The 13,485-nt window shown below is 38.2% G+C and overlaps 1 protein-coding gene across 1 annotated transcript in view; it reads left to right on the forward strand.

Moving 5' to 3' along the window:
* Positions 1-13,485, forward strand: part of LOC134794767 (dynein axonemal heavy chain 1-like) — a 140,788-nt gene that overhangs the window by 4,722 nt on the left and 122,581 nt on the right. The window contains exons 6-12 of the mRNA XM_063766550.1: positions 819-904; positions 1,987-2,091; positions 7,820-7,964; positions 10,484-10,610; positions 11,674-11,795; positions 12,974-13,063; positions 13,330-13,409. Of these exons, the coding sequence (XP_063622620.1) occupies positions 819-904; positions 1,987-2,091; positions 7,820-7,964; positions 10,484-10,610; positions 11,674-11,795; positions 12,974-13,063; positions 13,330-13,409 (755 nt within the window). The remainder of the gene's footprint in view (positions 1-818; positions 905-1,986; positions 2,092-7,819; positions 7,965-10,483; positions 10,611-11,673; positions 11,796-12,973; positions 13,064-13,329; positions 13,410-13,485) is intronic.

Here is a 13,485-nt window from a genome sequence, read left to right on the forward strand (position 1 = left end):
GAAGTCAGGGATTTTTTTGGGAACTATACAAGAAATTGGTAAAATTTATTTTTTCCGAATATTCCATCACCGCGTGATGATTCAATGATTTGTAGGTACTTTCACGCCATTCATTTATTTTTATTACGTAAGACGGTTTTTGCCAGTTTTGACACTCTCACCCCCTACTTACGTAAGATAAGAATAGGCCGACCTGCTCACCCGTAAGTTTGGTTTGTGTCTATTTAAAAAAAAAACGTAACGTTTATTTCGTCGGGTGACAAGCAAAAGTCACTAAGTAGGTACTTACTATCAAAAAAATAAAGTAACAATGCAGAACTTATTACACTTGTAACACGGTTTATTGTGCAATAATTTCAATGGTGTTAGTTCGCGACTTTTCAATTAATTTCAATTTTTGCTTGTCACCCGACGATTTGTTCCTGCAAAGGTTGGAACTGGGGCCCGTCTAAGCTAACTCGGCATCGTGTTTGATAGCATAAAGTGTGGAAGTATTATTTTAAACGACATAATTTCATAGAACTGAAAATTTTCGAATTTTTGTGAACTTACGTAAAAACTATGAAAACCGCCTCCTTCCCCCAAGTAAGAAAAAAAAAACACGTTCGACCCCCCTCCCCCCTAAATCGTCTTACGTTATAAATGAATGGCGCCTTTTTTATACTCTACTAGTTTCTATCCGAAACTTCATTAGTGCGAAAGTCCTATGTTTAATACTTATGCAAGTTATTATAGGTACTTATTCAGACTCCTTTTAAAAGTGTTACAATATAATTCACAGTTCAGTCTATATGTGTCATACCTATATTTTTTTGCAGTGGGCTAACGTTGCAGCTTTCAGTTACGACGAAAAAACGACGACATGGCATGTTATGGCGTTGGACGGAAGTAAACGAACATACGAGTAAATGTTTGCACTATCCGACTAGCTAGCTAGCATGCATATAGGCTGTAAATAGTATATTACATACCTAGGGCAGTATAAGTAAGAAATGTCTAAGATCTCATGGAATTGCTATTGCTACAGGCTTTTGAGACGATACAGTAGGCCTAGCACATGAGTGGCGCGACGGTATCTGTATCTCGCCCGTAATATAGACTACCTACCCCTCTCTAATTAATATTGTGAGGGAAAGACGAGTACCTACCTAGTCTATCTCGCGGGCAAAATACTGTCGCGCCACTCCTGTGCCCTAGCACAAAATATACATTACAGAAGGTCTAAAATATAGGGAGAGTAAGGCCTACCTACATGCCGTGTTATGTATATACTAGCTTTTGCCCGCGACTTCGTCTGCGTGGAATCAGTAACAGTAGCTAAAGCATAGCGCCTGGATAAAGTGTAATAGCAATCATTCAATTTGAGAAGTTAATGCTTACATCAATTATCAGGCAATTTATTAACTCTCTCAATCCCCCCCCCCCCCTTTTCACTCTCTTTAGGGATGATTTCCGACATAAAAACTATCGTCTTTCCCCGGGACTCTATCTCTATACCAAATTTCAACTAAATCGGTTCAGCGGCTTAGCGTGAAGAGGTAACAGACAGACAGACAGACACACTTTCGCCTTTATAATATTAGTATGGATTGAGACCACCTTGTTTATCGCATTCGCGTGTAATAACATTAAAGTTGGAACTGCCGGGCTAGCACATGATTGGCACCTACCCGTCCCTCTTTAATTAACAACAATTACAGTTAGAAAAAGACGGGTAGTCTATGTCGCGGCGAGACTGCCGCGCCAATCATGTGCTTGGCCTACTGATTTGTCATAGCTAACTACATATGTAGTGCATAATTGTTAACCAATCTTTTTTTCACGGAAACCCACGAACGTATCTCGCTATTTCAGTCAGTCTCGGTACAAAAAGCACTGAGGTTGACTGAAGTAGCATGACAAATACGAAAGTTTCCGAGAAAACAATTATTAACGATGGAAAACAATTATGCACTACATGTGTAGGTACCTACGGTTGTTTTTCAGTATTCCTCGAATCCGACTGATGTTTAAGGCTGACGACCCCGAGACGTTTGCGATGAGGGTCAAGTTCGCTATAGACCTGCGGAATGAGATCGAAAACAATTTGAGGTCTGGTATTTTGTTCTATGGGCAACAGTGAAGGTGCTAGGCTGCTAGGTGCTAGTGATTTAGGTATCAGCCCATATTATTAACACGTTGGCTGCCCACCATACTCAGTGGCGGATTTGCCCCCCCCCTTGCCGCCCCTTTCTCAGTACCCATCATATATTGACTACATTTTGAGTTATTTCAGCGAATTTTTTGTCACAATTTGCCGCCCCTAAATATCTTGCCGCCCTAGGCCCGGGCCTACTGGGCCTTAAGCCCCCTCCAGACTATGCGCATGAATCGCGGGCGAAGCCGCGAACGCGAGTGTGGAGTCGATTTCGCAGGTCTGCGTTCAGGACTCCACACTCGCGTTCGCGGCTTTGCGCCGCGATTCGCGCACGAGTGTGGAGGAGGCTTTAGGGCAACTCCGCCACTGACCATACTACACCTACAGTATTACTCCCACGCCCACTACCCTGAAAAATGAGCTTCTGATCCTACCGGTGAAGCTCATGGCCACACAGAGATTACGTGATCCCACCGGTGATGCTCAAGTTCAAGTTGAAGTTCAAGCTCTTTATTTGCGTTCATGTTGTACATATGGGTATTAAATAACAAATGAGTTGTTTCAAACATGAGCCCTGCAAGGGCATAGCATTATTACTTAACCTAACTTATACCTAATACAAATAAAAAGGTAAAATTGTAATCTTATTAGAATAGGTACATCTTAAAACTTATTAAGGTAAAGGGCCCCTGTTTCGGCAGGTTAAGGCTCTTGAGAGTGAGTTGATAGTTTGTATATTTTTTTAAATATTACTAAGCATATCATTACCTTGAAAGCTTTTGAATAAGTTATATTAGTTCTTTGTTGATAATTTAATGTATAAACTGTAGGGTTTTAGTTGAAACTTTATTTTATATGAATTTTGTCGTGAACCTCTTATTTGGCTCCCATTTCGTGATACAAATTTAGGTCAGCTCCTAAGTTCGTGAATTCGTGTCCCCTGTTTCGGCATAAAGTTTTCTTAGAGTAATTGGTGATAATTTGCTGATAATCATTTATATTTAACGGTCTTACCTACTTACGAATAATTGTATGGTCAAAATAAAAATAATATAAAAAAAAATAATTTGAGAGCTAGCCTAAAGTTTTTTGTACTCGTCGTCTTTAATGGTTGAATTAAGACTTTGTAAACCATATGGGTACTTTAATACGTGATTAAGAGCCAAACTATTTAAATAATTAAATAAAAATTAAAATTAAAATAAATTAAAAAATAAAAATTATTTACAAAAAATAATTTACTATCTTATACGTTAAATATAAACATACACAAAAATAAATCAAATAAATTGAATAATAAATAAAATTGTGCTAGTAGTTAATATGAGAATATACGTGGAATATACCTTAAAAATTTTAACTCGGGTCACATTCAAACTCGTTTTATGAGAATTCTAGTGAAAAAAACATATACCGAATTTCGCTCATACGAAACTTCATGAAATACATTAATTGTTTACTAATTTATTTTTTTAATTATCTTCGTTGTTATATTTTAAAACAAGCACTCAAAATGTATCTAGAAAAAGTGGCACGAAATAGGAGACACACGAAAAATAAAATGACCGCTATTTCGTGAGTCGATTTATTGCAATTTTAAGTTATTTCTATGCATATATTCAATCTTTTTTCTTATCAAATCAATTACTAAGGAACCCACAGAAACACTCCCGAAAACTTTTATTCGAATGGGTTTAGCTTTTCTTTCCTATAAGCTTAACAAGTGAGAGCGCGCACCTTACGCCTAAAAAAAGTGCACGCATACAACACAGCTGTTCGCGGCCCTCTGACAGTTTCGACCGTCGTATTACTCTCAGTTTAATTACTAAAATATTGGTTATTACTTTATTGAAGAGATTAAATAATACAGATTTTTTTCATATGTATAATTAGAATAAAAAATAATTGAATTCCTTATTATTTGCGCCAGAAACAAAACTAACGAAATAACGTACTAACACGAACTTGGGGCCGTTTACCTTATTTAAATATTCGTCGACAGTGTAGTAGCTTTTGTTTATAAGGGTTTCTTTTAATTTTCTTACAAATAAATGTTCTTTCTTTTCTTCCTTTATATTTTGTGGTAATTTATTATATATCTTGCCACGGCATGAGGAGCTCTGGATCACCGTTTCCCCGGCCCCCGCCACCCGCGCACCGCGCCACCCCAACATACATATAGCTTGCGTATACTTCCCGCACAATGATAATCATAACTCGTCACTAAGTAGTTTTTTCGATAACGCTTCTATTTTAATGCATAATAACCCGGATGATATCTTTGTTCTTCTCGGAGACTATAATATTTCGTACGCTATTTGGGGCACAAGTTCCGATGTAAACTACCTAACACTAGGAGCTAGTGATAACAGAACAGTGCTTTTTTGTCCGATTTTATGGCCTTAACAGGTGTACGCCAATATAACTCTTGTACTAATGTGAACGGGCGGATCCTTGACCTTGTAATGTCTAATGGTAACTGTTCTGTTGCCGCGAGCCCTTCCCCACTCACCGCCGAAGACCCCCAGCACAGGGCCCTACATATCGAATTAGCCTTATCAATTACGTCATATTTGCCCGAACTGAGGCCAAATCTAGGTGTCAAACCAATTTTTCATTCTGGGGATTATGAATCTATTCGTAAAGCCCTTTCTGATACCGACTGGTCTTGTTTAGATAATTTAAATACTAACGATTCTGTGGGTTATTTGTATTCTGTTATAAATACGCTGATTTTAAAATGTATACCTCATAAAAGCATAAGTCACAACTCTAGTTATCCTCCATGGTTTTCACGCGGTTTAATTAAAGTTCGTAAACAAAAATTATTGGTTCACAAAAGATGGAAAATCTATAACAACCCCCTAGATAGGGCAGAGTTTGTATTTTTAAGAAAAAGAGAGTATAAATTAGTAACCGAATGTTATAACAAATATATCTCATTGGCCGAAGACATAATATATAAATCACCTAATTACTTTTGGTCATTTATTAAATCTAAATTTCCTGTTAATATTATACCCGACCAAATGTCATTTAACGGGGTAACCGCTAGTGATGGAGAAGCCATGAGCAATCTTTTTAATGATTATTTCAATTCTGTGTTTGTACCCGCCTCTAGTGATGGGCAGGGGGCGCTGTTGTCGCACTGCCCCAATGATAGCTTAATTGATATGTGTTCGATTCATATTACAGAAGATTTGATCTATAAGCATTTGAGTGGGGTAAACGTTAAAAAAGGTAGCGGTGCTGATTTTATTCATCCCCTCTTCATTAAGACATGTGCGAAGGAATTAACCATACCCATAACAAATATTTTCAAAAAATCTATTTCGTCAGGAACCTTTCCCGAGTTATGGAAGAAGGCCTTAATAACCCCAATCCACAAGGGTGGCGATTCTCAATTAGTCACTAATTACAGACCAATCAGCAAATTAAATATATTTGGTAAGGTTTTCGAAAAAATTGTCACAAATGAAATAACTGCAACGATTTATCAGCACATATCAGAACATCAGCACGGTTTTTGCCGCGGTCGCAGTGTTGACACAAACCTTCTCAACTTTTCTGACTTTATTCTAAATAAAATTTCTTCCGGCTGGCAGGTGGACGCCGTGTATACCGATTTCTCTAAATGTTTCGATAAAATTAACCATTCCAAGTTAATTATGAAGCTTGAGAAGCTCGGTATTCACGGTGATCTCCTCAGATGGATTAAGTCCTATCTAAGAAATCGGAGCCAGGCTGTGGCGCTGAAGGGTTACACTTCCCATTTTCTTCCGGTACCGTCAGGGGTGCCACAAGGTTCGCACCTTGGCCCTCTTCTTTTCATATTATATGTCAATGACATGGCAACCTGCTTCAGAAACTCGGAACACCTTATTTACGCTGATGATACAAAGATTTTTAAAGCTATATCTTCTGAAGCTGATTGTCATAGCCTACAACAAGACCTTGACAGTTTTTATGAATATTGTTCAAATAATTATCTGTACCTAAATTTAGATAAATGTTTTGTGATAACTTATTCCCGTAAACAAAAAGTAATCAATTTTAACTATTCAATAGCTGGGAAGCATATAACTCGTGTTAGTTCTATTAGAGACCTAGGTATTACCATGGACTCACAACTTAATTTCAATATTCATATTGACAAAATTTGTAACCGAGCCTATAAAAATCTAGGTATGATACTACGGATGGGCAAACCCTTTAGACGCACCTGCACTCTTAAAATACTATTTTATTCTTACGTCAGAAGTATTCTTGAGTTCGGGTCTGTGATCTGGTGTCCTCAATACCATGTCCATATTAATCGCCTAGAAAGAATACAAAATGTTTTCTTGAGAGCACTTTGTTACAGGACCGGTACGCCTCTGGAATCATCAGCCAAGTCAGCCAAACATTTCAATATGATTTCCCTTTGTAATAGAAGACTCTTTTTAGACACACTTTTTTTCTTTAAAATCCTCAAAAATGAAATCAATTGCCCAAATTTGCTACAAAATATTATGTTTAATGTACCGCATCGCTCCTTACGTCCTCGTAATTTGTTTTATGTAAGTTTCGCACGAACTAATTATTCTAGACATACTTTTTTCAAACGAGTATCAAGAAACTATAATGAGTATTTCTGTGACATCGATCCATTTATGCACTCTCTTGCAGCTTTAAAAGAACATACGAGAACCAAACTGCTGTTGATAAAATAAATTATCACTATAATTAATAGTAGTTAGTAGTAGGTAGTTATCAGTTATGTTTTACTTATTTTCTCATCGCAAAACGCTTTTGTATCTTTTGATGTTTACATTATGAACCTCCAGGTCTGTTTTTATATATTTTTGTAAGTTATATCTATATTTTTATGTATGACTGTATGTGTTCTGAACAATAAAAAAAAAAAAAAAAAAAATCTTTATGGACATTGATAGAGGGCCAGACGAATGGAGTTTTAATACAGCCAACGTGTTAAGTTACAATTTGTAAACCTTATCACGAAGACACAGCAGGTCCACTGGTGATGAGCATACGTCGTTATCGCGGGGGCAACAACGATTTGACAGTAGTGAAAGATTATGACAAATAAATAATAACAGAAGTGACATTCCTATCGAGTAACGTTTATATCTACCTATGGGTTCAAAATGTAGCAGAATCGAATTTAAATAAAAGTTTGGTCATCTATTACTAAAATCACATAAAATACTTTCAGAAGTAAATACTGATATAAATAATTAACTACGTTGGTGACTTACTTTTCAAGTTGATACGTTGACTTATAGGTATCCAAAGTGAAATACGAGATTAATTGACATTTTCCAGCGAAAACTTTATGCTAGATATGAAGAACATCTTAGAGGTTTAAATGTGTAGGCAGTATATTCCACTTTTACAAAACAGACGTTCTGTTACATGTGTTCTTTGACAGACTAGTTTTTGCCCCTTTACATGGAATGATCTTTAATACTATTCTTATAACCTAAAACGAAACTTAATCACGTGCCGTCTACACTTAAGGCATGCTCCCAATGCTCTTTCACATGTAGCCTAAATCGGATACGGATCTGAAATGTACACTTCGCGTGAATAAAAAGGGGTATCTTATGCTGTCCGCTGTCCTCTACCAGTGTATGCTCCATATGCTTTTCTCTCTGACTTAACACTTAAAATTTACTCCAGGTTTTATTTATATTTGGACTGTCTGGCGTTGGACGGGCTGCCGGCCATGCCGTTGGCTTTCATGCCGAAGATCATCAAATTGGTGAGGGTCCATAAGCAAGCCCGAGAGTTGGATGAGGTGCACTTGGAAGAGCTCAAAAATGAGGTAAACGTTTTGCTAAACTTCCCAACTGTGGCGTAGCGTGAACCAATCTAGCCGTGGGCGAAAAACACATCTGCGAGGGCCTTTTCAATATGTTTTTCCAAGGTAGTAAAAAGGTTGGCTTTGCGAGGCCCCCCTAAGTGCGAGGCCGTGGGCGAAGGTCCCATTCGCCCACGCCTAGCTACGCCCCTGCTTCTCAGTTGTACAGTCACCTGCTATTATGTTACTTTTCGAAGGCGGCAAAAATATGTGACACGCTCCTATGGCTCTACAAATAAAATCGTGTCAGAAATTTGTGCGGCCTTCGTTGTGTAACATTGCACGATACAGTACATTAGGTAAATTCGAAAATATTTAAGTCTAAGTATCGTTCAATTTCATAGTCCGGTTAAGTCTATCTGCATGTTTGCCATCAGACCATCAAAATGCTTTAACAGAGATGCCTAATTTCTGAATAATCTCAAAAGTTGAATACCCCTCTAACATGAATCTAGTAATTCTAGTATATAACTGGATCTGGCATGAAAGGTGGGGGGAAGTGACCGAACAGGATAGTTGAGGATAGTCTTATGTATCTTTCGGTAGGAGTAGCAGCGAAAGAGCTATTATTGTTTGTCTCACAGTCTCACATTTTATTTGTTCCCCACGGTAAATTTGGTATGGATTATGGTGGGCAACAATAGTAGATTGTACAACAAGGCATAAAGTGACCCATTTTTACCCGAGGCAATTTTTTGGTCTGAGCGAAGCGAAAACCATTAAATAGTAGACGAGGGTAAAAATGGACATTTATGCCCTTGTTGTACACTCTGCTTTTACTTCGATTGCGAGAAAAATAAAACACATTTTCAGATCTCCAACGCATACAATTTTCATAGGTGTTAAGATACAGGTGCTTTGATTTCGGCGGTAATATTTGTTCAACTACTTTTTGGGCACTCTGCTCGATGAACGTATTAGGCGACAGTGCCATTTCGTCGTCACTCGACGTCATTATTTAGGTTTAATCGTTAAATAAGTCCGGAAATTATATTTTTCACGGCAATTTACACCACGAAATTGTCGTAAAGCGAAAGAACATAATACATAACCAATTCCCGCCAACTAACTTTTTAATTATTTTTTTTTTAATTTTCAACATGTGATCAGAGTTTCAGACGCTTGGTTTTCTGCCAAGTCAAACATTTCGGAGCATTTTTGAACGATAATCGACTCCTATTTTATGTGATTTACTAAATTTAATGACAGAAAATACGGATTTCTAATAACTTGTAGCAAAAATAAAATAATATAACAAGTTTTGTCATCTACACAATTTTATTGCTCAGTAAAATTGTGCAATATGTTTTTCACCTCAGCAGCTCGAACAAGGGTACTTTGCTTCTTAGAAACAGTGAGCAAAATGCGATTTTGCTCACTGAGTAATTTTGTCTCACTCAGTGAGCAAAATCGCATTTTACTCACTAAGTGTCTCACTCAGTGAGCAAAATCGCATTTTGCTCACGGAGTGAGACAAAATGACATTCAAGTGACCTTTATAGTCAAATGTCATTTCAACAAGTTCGATATGTGGGTTCTATCTCTGTCCCTCTAGGTATGTTCTCACTGCTTAGGGTGAAAAATTTTGTGTACTACACGAGATCAAAGTTATTTACATCTCGTGCGCTTTTGAATCCCTTACTACGCTCAAGATTCTAAATTAGATTCACTCGCTACGCTCGTGAATCTATTATAGAATCTTTCGCTTGCACGGGACTCAAAACAAGCACTCGAAGAAATATCAAACTTTGATCTCTTGTTGTACAAATAACTATTAACTGTTTGGCTGTTGAGACCGATTACCTTAGTCTTAGAAGAAAATTTTACTTTTATGCTCTAGAGCATAAAATGCGATTTTATGTCGTCTACGCACGACATAAAGGTGCGCTTTTTGAGCATGAGAAGTGAAAATAAATTCGACCAATCATAGTGTCGCATTGCGTATGTTTTGTCCCTCACGGAGGCACGCGTATAACACTTCTATAGGATCCTACCTTCTATGCCCTGTAATGTCAAGATTGTGTGTTCAGCCCTTAGCCTACATTTGATAAATCTGATGGCGACTGTATGTTGGAAACTATTTTTCACATGACCTATTCGCAAAAAGGCTTTTTCTTCCCCGCTAGGAGTGATCAAAGTGGCACTTTTCTTCCCTGCTAGGAGGGATCAAAGTTGTACTTGTCTATTCTAGGACACATTTTTTTTTAATTTTTACATACATTTTTTTTAGCTTAAATAGTGTTTTGATACATGATAATTTCTTCATTTATTTATTTTTTATTTTCCCCATGTGAAAAGCAGTATGTGTCACACGGTATCAAAATTATTTCGTCTTGGGCGTTAACACCTGAATCCCTCATTACGCTCAAGATTCTACTTTAGAATCCATCGCTTCATTCAGGATTCAATGTACGCCCTTGAGGGAAATATATCATTTTGATCCCTTGTAACACAAACTACTATTGCGTTTTTTGTGTTTTCAGGCATTTCTAACGTACAAAAAGATGGAGGGAAAAATGAGAATCATAAACACGATAACGAAGTACAAGGACTTGTACAGTTTCATAAACGTGCCGACAAAAGATTACGTAGCGCCTGTCCCTGATTATGGTATGTTACAAGCTTTACAGACGATGTAGTGCATAATTGTTTTCCTTTGTATTTTCTCGGAAACGTTCGTATTTGGCATGCTACTTCAACCAACCTTAGTACTTTTTGTACCAAGACTGACTGAAATAGCAAAGACACGTTCGTACGTTTCCGTGAAAATACGAAGGAAAAAATGAATAAATGCGCTAGGTGCTTACATCTGTAATTTAGTTACACCTCCTGTTGTCTGTGTGTGGACTGTGTATCTGTATTACAGATTCTGTAAGTAAAATTTCACCCATGTCCCGGTTTCCAATGGGGTTGGCCGGTGGAAGTTTTTAGCAGATGGCGCCATCATAGCTTGCCCTGTCAATCCCTAGAATTGTGTCAAATTTTTGTTTTTTTAATACCCCGGATGCCAGCCCTTTGAGCCAAATCTCATAAAAAAGGGGCAAGCTATGATGGCGCCATCTATGCAAACCTTTGACAGTTGCCAACCCCATTGAGCTGAAAATTTGGATAGGTACATATGTAAGTCGACAATGTAATTGTATGGTACTATCGAGCTGATCTGGATCTGATGATGGAGACAGAAGGTGGCCATAGGAACTTTGTGATAAAACAACGCAACCTAACTGTGTTTGGAGTGATTAGAATTGTCTCGATGAATATTAGTCGCCTGTGAAAAGAAAAGTGCAGTCAGCGATAAAAGTTTGTACCAAAAATGAAATTTTGTATAATAGTTGTTTCCTTCTTGGTTTTGACATTCAATTCAATTCAATTCAATTCAATATTTTTAATGTCAAAATATACAATAGGTACACAATAAAATTAAAAATTTTATCGGCGTTATATTTATTGTAGTAGGCTCTTGACGAGTTCAATTTGTTATATTTTGCCAATTATTACAGCAAATAAGAGGGATGAGTTGTGTCTTGTGACTACATCACACCTTGCTTATTTAGGCGCTTCTGCTGCTTTGCCTTCCTAAGCTTAAAAGCGGTATATGCATTAAATTTTCATTGAAAATACGTCCTTTTAGCTTAGGAGGGCAGTGCTGACTTTATGCATGTGAATTTTTCAGGACGATATCCATGTGTGATGGACGATTTTGACGGCAGAATGAAATATAACCAGTGGTACTCCCTCTACGTTCTCACGGAGAGCGTCTCCTCCATACATTTAGTCGTCGACGAATGCTTGAAGGTTATCCCTTTCTTACAAATACATATGTCAAAATGACAGATAAAGACAACGATTATTAGCTAATTGAGGTTTGTAGCGCGTTGAATTAGGGGGTAAAGCGTTAAGGCTCGGCCACCAACCTCAATTAAGTGGTATCCAGGCGGGACCAATCGGGGCGGGGGATTGGCGTCAATCTCCAATTTTAGATTTATGGTGATATTAGAGCCCTCTAAATTGAAAAAATGCCCCAGAACGAAAACACTGGCCTCATAAATTGGTATTCTTGCGTCCGCGCCACATTATATCGGTAATATCGGTCGTTATCGGCAGTTGAATTCGGCGAGCCAAATTGGTATTTGCGTCCGCACCTCCTGATTCGATCGGGCAATTGAATCAGATTGGCGAAAAATTGACTAATCTGGATACGCCTTTATGTACGTGGTGTGTTGTCCTGCCCAAAATGCGCTTGAATATTTAGCAGGAAGATAGGGTACGCGACTTACAAGAGTGAAGCAGCTATACTAGCTCTAATAATGCTAATAAAAATGCCTACTCCAGAGCATACAGTCGCTGTTTAGACGACAACGGTTTCACTCACTTGAATTTTTAGTCGCTATTGGCGACATATTTCGGGCCCGTCGGGGGTCCTTCCTCAGGCTCGAGTGCTCGCGGCGGCTGCACTACGTGCACTGTGTGCGCCGCCCGCCTCGTGCTCGTTGCGCGCGGGCAAAGTGAGTGAAACCGTTGTTGTCGGTGAGTGAAACGGTTTAAAATTATCGGCTCGATTCGGGAAATGAATTAGAGATGCACTAGATATGAAATAGTAAAGATATGTGACGTTCCACGGCAAAAGGTACCTTATGGCGGCTGGCGCTTACGTCGCATAGCGCCGCAATAATATTGGAGCGGCGTTAATAATAGCGTAAGCGCCAACCGCCATAGGGTACCTTTACCCGTGGGACGTCATATATCTTTACAATATCGTACCTATCTAGTTAATCTCTAATTCATTTCCCGAATCGCGCCGTATGTCTCACGAAAGTTTAATTTCGATCATACAGTCGCTGTTGGCGAAACCGGTCGGGAGTGTTATCATCATCATTTTCATCTTCATGTGGCTTCTACAGTTTTTACTTACCAGAGGGCACTTTACAGTTTTTGTTGGATGTTTTCAAAATTTAATTTTTGAGTCATTTCAGGTGGAATCAATGCTGTTTTTCACAAGTAACTATGGAAGAAACGCTAGTTTAGCTGAGTTTGACGCGGCGCAACAACATTGCACATCCATGGTATGGTTTTAATAGTGTTTCCAGTGTGTGTGTTACTAACAAATAATTCAGTTGTCTTAATGCATGCGTTAGCTGCCACTTTAAAGTAAGGACAAATACTTTTATACATTACCCGTCCCTTTCTAATGATACATTCAGAAAAAGGCGGGTAGTCTATCTTGCACGCGAGGTAGGTACTATCACGGTGTACGGTGCTAAGCATACTGGCACAAGTCACAACCTTAGAGCGGAGGTCCTTAATATGAAATGTCATTACTTGTTCTTAGATGCTGAAATATCTAAACATAACGTGGTTGAACAACACGGCGCATGCTATACGCATGTCATTCAGAGATGTCGGAAAAGGGTAACATTTCCTTTCATTTGTCGATAGCGTTTTCTTTTGATCACTCTTGCTTGGAAAGGATGTATGGATATTTTAT

Source organism: Cydia splendana, chromosome 11, assembly GCF_910591565.1.
Source record: "Cydia splendana chromosome 11, ilCydSple1.2, whole genome shotgun sequence".
In the NCBI taxonomy this organism is placed as follows: domain Eukaryota; kingdom Metazoa; phylum Arthropoda; class Insecta; order Lepidoptera; family Tortricidae; genus Cydia; species Cydia splendana.